This window comes from Strix uralensis, chromosome 3, assembly GCF_047716275.1.
Source record: "Strix uralensis isolate ZFMK-TIS-50842 chromosome 3, bStrUra1, whole genome shotgun sequence".
NCBI lineage: Eukaryota > Metazoa > Chordata > Aves > Strigiformes > Strigidae > Strix > Strix uralensis.
The window spans coordinates 26,627,290-26,638,573 of NC_133974.1; the positions used below are offsets into that span (position 1 = coordinate 26,627,290).

Consider the following 11,284-nt stretch of genomic DNA (forward strand, 5'->3'; position numbering starts at 1 on the left):
CATGTTGCATGTACAAGATTGTACAAATCTAGGAGAACAAAAATCAAGGTTTAAGTAGGAAAAGTGGTTGAAAAATTACAGCAGATGGAACCTGGCTTCATTTCCTGGTCAAAAAACCTGTTTTTTAATGCTACAGGTTCTCCATCTGGTGGTGGCTTTCATTGACTGCCTGGCTGGAGGAACTTTTTATTTGTGGCAATGTTACTTACTCTTGCTTTAAAAGCTTAAAATTGAAAATAATGCAATTTCTAAGGATAGGGGTGGGAAAAATTTTAATGACAAGCCCACACGAGCCTGTAAAATCAGCTTCATTAGATGGTGACTCAGGGCTGATAATGAGGGAGGAGGCAGTTTCCTAGGAGTAGATGTTACAACCTCAAAGAAAAGTAGGTGCAAGTTAGGTGGTACAAGTCCACAAGGCAAGGTATAAAACTATGCAACGATCTGTGGTGGGATAATCTGCCTTTCACAATTTACATGCATGAGGCATATGGGTTAACAAGGATCCCCTTCACATCAAGTATAAAGAATTTATCCTCCAAGAAAAGGAGAAATGAAGTTTGCAGGCCCCAATTTTCATTCACAACACAACATGACCACATAAAAATAAAAAGTTTATTTGATTAGAACAGATCATCTAGATACAGCAGTTACATAAAAAAAAAAAGTCATTTGGCAGTCATTTTGTTTCCTAATTCAGTAATAAAAGAAAAGTGCAGCTTAGTTGTAAAGGCACAATGCTGACATTTCAGAGAAGTCACTGATGTCCAATAGAACTGGCAAGAGAAATATCTCCCTCCTACTTTCTTTTAAAAACCACTTGTTTCATTTGCCTACGGTGATATTAAAAACAATAAAGGTCTGAATTGGAAGAAATCATAATACAAAAATCTGATCTGGATCTCAGAAGAAAGTCCTCAGAAGTAGCAGAACATGCTGAAGCTGTCAGTCAGCAACTCACATTTCTTTCTTTTTTGCTCTTCCAAAAAGTGTCCAGGAGGACAGCATGCTTGCTGCCATTTCACTTGCTTAAAGTTACCAGAAAAATCTCAAGAAGAATGAAGAAAAAAACCCCAGGCTAGTAGTACAATGTTATAAAAGATACCCGCCTACTGTATTTTGTATGAGAGAGCACGAGATACTGCCCATTGAAACTCCTTTTGAACACCCCTTCACCTTCTCTCTGCACATGTGCAATCTGATAGTTCACTCAGACCGAGCACAGCTGTTGTTTTAGCCAGGCACACTAATTCGCTTTTATGTCATAATACATGTGGAGAACTCTCCTCACAGTCTCCACGTATTTATCATCAGGAACAGGTTTTCTCTGGCTTCCTGGCTCTAGAAATTTCTTGATTGTGGGGATACTGCTTATCCTTGCTTTAAATGCCTAAAAGGTAAACAGTAAATACATGGTATTTAAAGAACAGAAAGTAACACAAGAAGAAACAATTTTACTGATTTGTGTAACATCCTTTAACAAGTACGTGGAGGCAAGACAGGAAATACAGTTTTTAGCCATGGATGAATTTTACTCCCCCTCACTCCAACCTTGATAGGGGATATTGATATGTCTTGTATTGATATGGGATGAAGTGGAAACAGTTATCTGTGGTTTTAGATGTGTACTTGACTCAAATCACTACTTGTGATCCAGCAAATATCTTCTGCTTAAAGGTATCACAGAACTGGGGAGGGGAGAGAAAAAAGGGAGGGTGGATTTCTTCAGATCTGTACAGGGGTTACTCCAGAAAATAACAGATTCTCTAGATGAAACATATTACAAGGTTCTTTCCAAAGCTAGAAGAGCAAGACTATAGTGAAAGAGGAGCAACAAATGCTCTTGTTTTGTGGAATTACCTACACACAATAGACTTTGAAATATCATTTATCACATTTCCAGACATATGAGTGTATTGTTAGTGTAAGGTACCTGTAACTGAGGAAAGCCTGAGAGCACATCTGACTTCTTCTCTTCTACCATTAAAATGGCTTCAAGAAGATGAACATCTGCCCAGCTAAAATTGTTGCCAACAAGAAAGTCCTGCCCATGGTCTTTCAAAACCTAGAAGTGTCATAAATGAAAACGTTCGGATGTGAATAGCCAGCTGAGGTTGATGTTTTCAAAATGCACAGGCACATCTTCTTTGACAATACTTACTGTCTCCTCTTCCTTTCACCTTTCTCTCCCATGCAACTAGGGATACTAATTGCATGGGGGATGTGGGCCCAGTGCCTGCAGTCACTGATCATTTTACGGGATATCTATGAGCAGTCCTCACTGTGGCAATCTAGAATCCCAGGGTTTCTTTTACCCATCCTTCCTTCCTATAGCTCTAGGTAACCCCATGTACTGGACTACAGGGTTAGATACCTCCTTGGTATTCACTCCTTTTCAGCCTAATAAATCTTGAATTTTTCTGTATGTAGTTACAGCTTCAATGGGAAAACAGAGAATGTAAAGGAGAAGTGATCAGCCTAAAGCATTGGGGCTAGAATGCAACAAGTGGAATCTAGGGCAGAATGAACCCTGGCAGCCATCTATAGGAGAGCTGGTATTTAAGCGGGAAACTGTCTTCCCTTTAGTCTTTAAAACAGAAAAGCAGCTATTTCTGCCAGATGATCCTGTCTGTGTGTATTAATTTCCATTGAGAACACCTCTTGGGTCCTATCTCTCAAAGGATCAGTTAGAGAAACACCAAGATTCCAGTATGGCTTAAGCAGCAGACCACTCAGACTAGAAGACAGCAGCGATAGCTGTGTATTACTGTGGTTAAAAAAACATATAGATGTATTTGAAATGTTAAACAAAGCTGACAATTAGCTATTCTAAAATGGCATTGCCTTTGCAATGCAAGTTCCAGTGGTGGGTTGACCCTGGCTGGACACCAGGTGCCCACCAAAGCTGCTCTATCATTCCTCTCCTCAGCTGGACAGGGGAGAGGAAATATAACAGAAGGCTCGTAGGTAGAGATAAGGACAGGGAGAGAACATTCACCAATTACTGTCACGGCAAAACAGACTCAGCTTGAGGAAATTAGTTTGGTTTATTACCAATCAGATCAGAGTAGGATAATGAGAAATAAAAACTAAATTTTAAAACACCTCCCCCCACCCTTCCCATCTTCCCAGCCTCAACTTCTCTCCCCATTTTCTCTACCTCCTCCACCCCCAGCAGTGCAGGGGGACATTATCCTTCTAGAACAATGTTAGGAAATGATCCTCCTACGTACCTTTTCGTATGCTGGGAAATACCTGCTTGTTGCCTTTTGAACAACAACAGCACGTTGTTTCTCTTTATCCTCAGCTGATAAGAATGGGAACATCAAAATGAAGCCCATGAGGTCATCAGTTCCTCCAACATACATATCAATCCTTAAAACCAAAGCAAACAAAAACCTTAAATAAGAAGGCACCTTCATAAGCAGTTTTCTTAGATTTGTGTTGTGACAGTAAAAGTTGAATTTCCCACCCCCCTCATAAAAATTATTTTTGCAGTTATAAAAATAGTCACAGTCTGAGTCTCCCTCATATTTGTAGTGTTGTTGGGCTTTACTCGCCTCACTGTGCAGGATTAAACAGGGTTGTACAGAAGTTAAAAAAGGTTAACTTTGGTGTTAGAGGTCACGTCAGAATCACCAAAGAAACACACAGCACCACAACTGGCTTAGCTGTCCAGATATATCCCACCTTCAGGATTTCATCCAAAGTCCAAGTGGTACCAAATAGGTTAATAATGTGAAATCTGAAGTGTACCAGGTTCCACATCTAGCTAAATTATTAGTACAGCAGTTCTTCAGATCATCCCTTTTGTCCATTTTTCCAGAGCTCTGACAGAAGGTTTTGTACTGTAGACAAGACTCAATTAATTAAGTCCTCAAGAATATGAATAAAATATCTGCTAAAATCGTCTAACAAAGTCTTCTAACCATTCTGTGTCATAAGAGATTTGAGTTCCTGCTGTGTAATAAGGTTTAATGCAGTTTTTGTTGTCAGGCAACAGCTTCTTGAAAAAGCCTCTGTAAGGATTAGACATGTTATGTGCAGTAAGAAGCTATCAGATATTCCTGCAAGCCTTAATGTATGCCAGCTTCTCGCCTGCATCTATCCAGCCTTCCAAAACTTCACTTCCACACTGTACAAGACCAGCTATCCAAAGCACTTAAACCTGGAGCGAATCACAGCAAGTCTTCCTTGAAACACTGATGCTTCCTTCCCCCTGCCCAAGAACAAATCAAAAAATATACTTCATTTATATTTGCTGCTAAAACAGCAGGAATAGACTCCGGGCTAAATCTAAAGCTCGATGGAAGAGAATTTTATTTGAAGGAAGGGGTATGCAAGGAATGCAAGCTACAGGAAATGATGACTTATTAACAACACAAAGAACCTGATAAGCTAAGACTGAGGCTCCTGTCTGAATATTCATTCTTTTTGTCACTTCCCCGAATCTGCTTCAGCTAATTCTTTCAATTGCACCGGTTAATGGCAGTTTACTGTAAAGTATCTATTAAAGTTAGAAGCTTTACTAGTTGACCTTTAGTTTTCCTTCTTTTGAAAAACAATAGGAAATGGACATTTAAATGCTACATCTTGAGATAGCCCAATCACATTTTTTTTCTCGTTCACACAGACACAACATGAAGACCTGGATTTAATTTCACAGGAAACCAGAAGTTTTTCAACAGCTTTTAGCTGTTCTTTCCCCAACTCCCAAAGACCTAAACCATGCACTTTGCTGTGGAACATCATGCAATCACAGATAACATCAATGACAGATCTTATTTTGCAGCCAAAAGTTAAAAACTAACCATCGCTTTACAAAAAAATTTCTGTTTACAAAAGCAGGTCAACATTTACAGGCCAGTCACCTCTCAAATATCTGTGTCAAGCTGTGTTAATCTCTTACTAAAGCACAATAAATCCCTGCCTCACATATTTTTATGCAAAAATAATCGAATCAGTTGGCTTGCATCTAACTGTGGCCTGCCAGTCTCAGTGCAAGTTGTGTGTCACTGAGGCACACAGGTGATTCTCTGGGTATGGAAGTATGCAGTTAATTCTATATGTATCTAAGCTACTATAACAAATTCACAAAGAGTAGTACTGTTACAGTACAGGGCTCTTTCCTTCACGTCCTTCCCATAGAGGTTGTACTTTGCTGCTATGTAGCTGAGGATGGCTCTGGTCTGCACCATCTTCATCCCATCGATCTCCACCATGGGCACTTGCTGAAACATCAGGGACCCACCTAAGGGGAAAGCCACACATTATTCTACTGGATCTAGTAATTCCACATTGGATTTCTTGCTGTCTTCAGAAGATTGTTACTTTTACGGCGAGCATGCTGTGAGTAGTCATTACATTAAACTGGAGTTCTTCTATGCAAACCATAAATTACAGTGGTGCAGACAAATTAAACTGCAGAACACTATCATTGTGGATTAGCATCCTTGCTTTAAAAAAAAAAAAATCACTGAAGTTGCAGTCAGGACTGTGTACAGCAGCTTTTATGCTGAAATTGAAGTACAGTGGAGACAATCACACTAAACATATCAACTGAGTACAAAGTGTCTAATTCTAAATACATTTTCAAAAATTCTGGTCCATTATTTAAAACACAGTTGAAGCAAATGTCAGTTTCCCAAATTTCTCTTATAACCCATATCTTAAGCTAAATCAGGACATTCAGTGAAGTTTTAGGATACATTTTTTCAAGTTACTGAAGCCCAGGGTAAGTTTGTGGGACATGTAGACAAACAGAGAACAGAACAACCCAGAGGCCTGGAAAACTCTTCCAGTTGGAAAGACATGCAATTTTCAATTGCATCTGTCCACGTACGGGGGAAAAAAATCAGCCTCTGCAGCTGTTCACAGCTCTCAGTTTTACTCCCCTCTCTGCTGTGTGGAAAGAAAGTCACATAAAGTCTTAAAGTCTTCTCTTCCCACATCTTCTCTGAGACTAAGTAAAGTCTGATCACACTCCTCTTGAGGTTTCACATGGACTCACCTTGCAGGAGCTTCTCATACTGCTCTCGAGTTTCCAAAAACTCTTCCTCAAACTGACAAAAGAGAATGACCAAGAAGAGGAAATTAGTGTCTTTTCACATTTCTAGAACAGATAAACTTTATAAGCATCATAAAAGGAAGAGAATATACATCATGTCCCTTCCATTGGCTCTACATGGCTCTAAGGGAGAAAATATCAAGGGCAGAAGCACTGCCAAAACCTCTTGGACTGTTGTTATATCTGACAAATGCTGCTAAAGGCAACCCTAGCAGAAAAGCAATAAGAACTGGAGTAAGGATGGTTTGTTTAGCATTGAACAGGCAATTTAATGTGAGACAGTCAACAATGCAGACTAGGCTGTCCTTAAAATGCTTTCTGGTATGTGGAAAAAAGCTCTCTGTGGGATATTTTGATTAGACGGGAACAAATTCTTAGAAAGTTAAAAGAAAGCTTTTACAAAATAATGTAAAAGTATCATGCCCCCAGGAAGTTTAATACAGAAGCATATTTAGGACACCTAAATATGAATCATTCACTAGATGAGAAATAAAAAGACACAGAATTGACTGTGATCAGAATGACATAGTTATAGTCAATGTGGTTGAGGATGGCTGGTCCAATCAGTACTACTTACAGAGGAATTAAGTTCAAGATTAAGACACCAAAGTTAGATGTCTACATGTACATGTTTGCATGTGCCATACAGGTCTATAGTCAGTGCAGACCATGGAGACTAGAAAACGATTGAGCTTGCCAATCCCTAGATGCCTAGCTATGCACTCCCAAGGATCCTTCCTCAGTCAACATCTCTCAGAACACCTGTGCTACTTATGTTAATAATTAAGACTTGCTACACTAGGGAAACTCCAGAAGATTAGGCACGCTAATACAGTGCCAATGTTTGACCATAGCAAGTGTGATCAGTCTAAAATTCAGAACCCAAGTTTCTGCTGATGAAAAATTTAGAAAAAAAAAAAAAAAGAAAAGAGAGAGGGAATTAAAACATAAGAACAAACGATGCAGGGAAGCAGCCTGTTGTGACTTCTGTAAAGCCTTCAAATAGATTGGTGGTCTTTTGGAAAAACCTGTATTCCTTGACTCAGTATAGGGGTAACCATATGAAGTGTGATAGTCCTCTATATAAAAGAGGACCCTCGAGCAACTACTAGTCCTTTCTGCCCTCAAACTTAATTATCAGTTTATCACCAAGATAAATAGCAATGAATAAGTAAACTATATCCCATTAAAAAAATATATTTTTGAAGTGATACCTTGCTTCTCTGATTTACCCAAATATTCTTCTTCCTCCTCTGAGATTTCTAATTTCCCTACACACGTGGGTCAGTTTGCTCACTTCACCCTGTTAAGCCTCATCTAAATGATGCAAGTAAGACAAAATATATTTCATGCTATAGCTTATTATGGAGGATGCAGACAGTGGAGTGAAAAATAAAAGAAAAACCTGTATGTGAGCATCCAACTGAAAACAGAAGGACTAGAGAAAGTAAATTCATTGCTGTTTTACTTGGCACAGATAATACTTGTAATGCCAGGAATACATCTATCATCCCACTCAACAGCTCTGGGTCAGTAATTGAATGCTTAATTAAGCATTACATATTCTTGCATTAAGCAGGAAACTGGTTTACAGTGTCATGGCTCACAAGACATGTAACTTGAAGCTGTATATTTGTGTGCCTAAAGTAAGACTGTTTAATTATACTGAATAGCCAATGCCAATTTACTGTTGTGTCTTGGGATGTCATTTCTCAAAGACAAGCTTACCAACGTGCAGCTTAAAGTTAAAAACACTAAAACAAACCTCAACCCCAGCTGCAGCTAACAACCAGCGTATTGACTCCATCTTGCCTCTTCCATCAAAGTAGTAGAGTTTTGGTTTTCCAGCCATGACTTCAAGCTTCCTGTTACCTAAAATAGTTATAAAAGATAATAAGTTAATAATAATACAAAAATCTGATGGCAGATGGAATAACAGTTCACAGGTCGCTCATATTTAAGTTAATTTTTGACAAACATTTCAGCAAAGTTTCAGTCTAAACTGATTTGATTTTACTGCTGCACAGTCAAGTCACAGTATTTCATAGTCTTTTCATTCCCTTGAAATTCAGGAAAAGTAAGCATCAAGTTGCTAAGTGGGAGAAAACAGAAAAAATAAAATTACCACTAAGAAAATCCTTAAAACTTTTAGAAAAGGTAAGTTTTATCCCTAGAGTTACTCAATCACCACTGAAAGCCAGTTTTAATCAAAGGGGAGAAGAGGCAGTAGACAGATTTTTCAAATCTGTCAGTCCTTATATCAAAGAATGCCAAAAGCACCTAAATATTAATTCTACGCATAGTTAGGTGAAGTACGGGAACATATTTTCAAAGCTTTTCACTTTTCTTTCTAGCTGTGGTGACACAGCGTAAGTATGTGATCCAGAATCAGTAGAAACTTCAAAAGAATGACCAGTTTCTTCTGTAACAATCCAGATTAAAATACAAAGATTCAGACTGTTGCACTACTTATCCTTCTTCTGGTCGCATTTCTTTCTATTAATAAACCCTGTTGCTAAGCAAAACTTTTCAGTTGATCAAATACACCATGCTTTGCAAGCAGCATTTTAATTCTTGAATGGCTTCATAAACAAGGCTATTAATTGTTATTTTTTGAAAAGACTAGTGTTCAGGTCTCAGCAGGAATTGGATTCCACTGTAGAGCCATAAGCCAAAGGAGCATCAAATTTCATCATACTGGCATTTCATATGCAGAACTTCATAATAGCAACTCCTTGCTGCAGCTGAGAGCTGTCTTCCCTCTATAGGGAGATTTCTTGTCGCTCCAACCCACAGCTCAAGTAATCCTGGAAAAGAGGCTGTTGGCATGTGAACAATAACCTCCAGTTCCCAATGTTGCAAGAGCTCCTTCACAAGCAGAGGGAAAAGAGACCTTTGAAAGACCCTGAGCAGGCAAGCAATCCTCTTGTTAGCCAACAAGTACGAAAATAGAACACAAAATACGAGACTGCATCTAACCACAGGAATTCAAATGATCCAGGCTATTTGGCCCTTCATGCCTGCTTAGGGGCCTCCATTTCTTCTTAGGTAAGTCACTGGGAACTAAAACATTGCTGCATAGTATCTATACTGCTAATAAGTATAATAGTGCATGAAAAACAGAAAAAAATACTGAAGAAAAGTATCAGTGTGAACTACATAAAAGAACAGAATGAAACATTTGCCTGTAATACAGCTAAATTCACAGAAGAAAAAAAAAAAAGCCAAAGGTGATTCTTAACTTGAAGTTTAAAAAATTAAAGAAGAGTCAGTTTTTTTCAGTGCACCCTCCTAAGACATGCTCTTAGCAGGCCAACATGTCACTGTTGCCAAGCACACATCAATGCAGCAAAGGCAAACGGAAGGTAAAGACATGGTGGATACCTGTCTTGTAAATACAGGGGGATCAACAAGCTTTGAAGCAAGCTATAGCATTCTGGTTCCTAAGACTGACTGCCATGCAATATTGGAAGAGAAAGTCCAATTTGTGAACTGAAATCTGATGGAGAGAGAGCACCCTGGGGATGGGCAAAGAGCTTCTCGCTTCCCTGCTCTTCTCACCAGAGGGAAAATGGCACTTTAGAGCCAGGAGCTGCAATCACAGGTAGGTTGCTGGCCATTCACCTCAGCCTGATATCTCAACAGCAAAAGGGACTTTGGGAAAAAATGATCTGAATTTACTCCCTTGTTGTGATTTACAAAGGCCACCTGGGCTAACAGGGGGAAAGAAGGAACATAAATACCTGTGCAAGGAGTCATCGCTCCTACACAGACCAGAAGAATATTGGTGAAGAGGGCCAGGAGACCAGCTGCGCCTGGCATGTCCTGCAGATCCAAGACTCCAGGACACGATTTTCACTGCTTGCATTGAGCAGCCCCCAGCCCAAGAGCGGCTGCTCTTTTCTACCCTGCATCATGTAACATGAACCTGGGGGGAAAGTCAGTAGTCTCCAGGGCCATCAACTCCAGCCCCTTCCATTCGTGACAAGCTCCTCGCAGACAAGAGATGACGAGTGGTTCATGGTATTAAATGGGGAGTCACTATGCTGATAGTGGTGTAGGAGGACTGGGAGGCCGAGAGCAGAACAGAGCAAGCTCTCACAGAAGAGATGAGGAACGCGGGAGCACGCACTTCTCATTAGGCCCAGGGCAAGCAGCCCATGACCAGGGAGGTCATCTCCTGGCCAGACACCTAACGCCAACCTGAACCCAGCACAGCCCCCCTCCTCCCCCCACACCAGGAGAGCCAAGCAAGCCAGAGGACAGCAGAGTGGTGACAGGAAAAGAGAAATCACAGAAACCAACCTTATTCACACAGAATTTTAAAAAGAAATAAATAGAGACAAGCGAATATATATACACGGCTTTTAACTAGCGAGGCAGCAGCGCTTCCCGCCGCAGAGCCCCACAGGCCGCAGGCACCGTCCCCCCCCGCAGCTGGCTGCCGCCCCGTGAGGACCCGAACCGAGCCGAGCCGAGCCGGGCCGGGCCGGGCCGAGCCGAGCCGAGCCGAGCCGGCACGCACCCACCTGTCCCGCCAGCGGCCGCACGCACCACCCCCCGTTCCCAGGCGCAGCGCTACGCGGCGGTAGCAGACAGGACAGCAGCCAATAAGAAGCTGCTACTCTGCATATTTCGCAGAGGCTTCTGGGAGGATCACGTAACTTAAAAAACGCAAAACCGTTAACGACTTTAAACTATTTTAGCTCGAAACGTTTTGTCTTCTCAGCGGGATAATCCCGTGGTGTATATTACTGAGCTTCTCACCCCGCAGATCGTCATGACTTGGAAAGGACAAAGCATCCCGACCTTTATATAGATCTGCGGGGAGCGTTCTATTCTGGATGTGAGGGCGATCTGGCTGCGACATCTGTCACCCCATTGATCGCCAGGGTTGATTCGGCTGATCTGGCTGGCTAGGCGGGTGTCCCCTTCCTCCCTCACCGCTCCATGTGCGTCCCTCCCGAAGCTGCGCGCTCGGTCGAAGAGGACGACCTTCCCCGATAGAGGCGTACCGTTCATCGGTCAAGGGTATACGGTAGCTGCGCTCCCCTGCTAGAACCTCCAAACAAGCTCAAGGTCCATTTGTAGGAGAACGTAGGGTAGTCAAGCTTCCAAGACTGCAGACACATCCAAGTGAGGCACTGCATGGGGCAGTCTGCCATTGTTTTGTGACTCGCAGCCGTGCACTTCCCTTTTACTGTGCATTATAATCTT

General features: G+C 41.2%; 1 protein-coding gene across 4 annotated transcripts; it reads right to left on the minus strand.

Annotated features, from left to right (window-relative positions):
* Nucleotides 1-601: 601 nt before the first annotated feature.
* Nucleotides 602-10,644, minus strand: LOC141940595 (glutathione S-transferase 3). 4 transcript variants are annotated; one of them, XM_074861712.1, is made up of 7 exons: nt 10,597-10,644; nt 7,833-7,939; nt 6,011-6,062; nt 5,119-5,251; nt 3,234-3,375; nt 1,934-2,065; nt 602-1,390 (listed from the first exon to the last, which is right to left on the minus strand). In XM_074861712.1, the coding sequence occupies exons 2-7, from the start codon at nt 7,917-7,919 to the stop codon at nt 1,247-1,249; spliced, it is 690 nt and encodes a 229-aa protein (XP_074717813.1). In that variant the 5' UTR covers nt 7,920-7,939; nt 10,597-10,644; the 3' UTR covers nt 602-1,246. The 4 variants fall into 4 exon arrangements, with proteins under 4 accessions (XP_074717813.1, XP_074717812.1, XP_074717814.1 ...); XM_074861711.1 differs by lacking the exon at nt 10,597-10,644 and adding an exon at nt 9,811-9,841; XM_074861713.1 differs by lacking the exon at nt 10,597-10,644 and adding an exon at nt 8,766-8,784.
* Between the last annotated feature and the right edge of the window lie 640 nt (nt 10,645-11,284).

Coding starts and splice junctions, on each gene's coding strand:
- LOC141940595 (XM_074861711.1), bottom strand. Junction 3,376..5,118: donor GACGTGAAGGAAAGAGCCCT/GTACTGTAACAG, acceptor TTTGGTTTTAAG/GATTGATATGTATGTTGGAG. Junction 1,391..1,933: donor CAGGCTTTCCTCAGTTACAG/GTACCTTACACT, acceptor TTTACCTTTTAG/GCATTTAAAGCAAGGATAAG.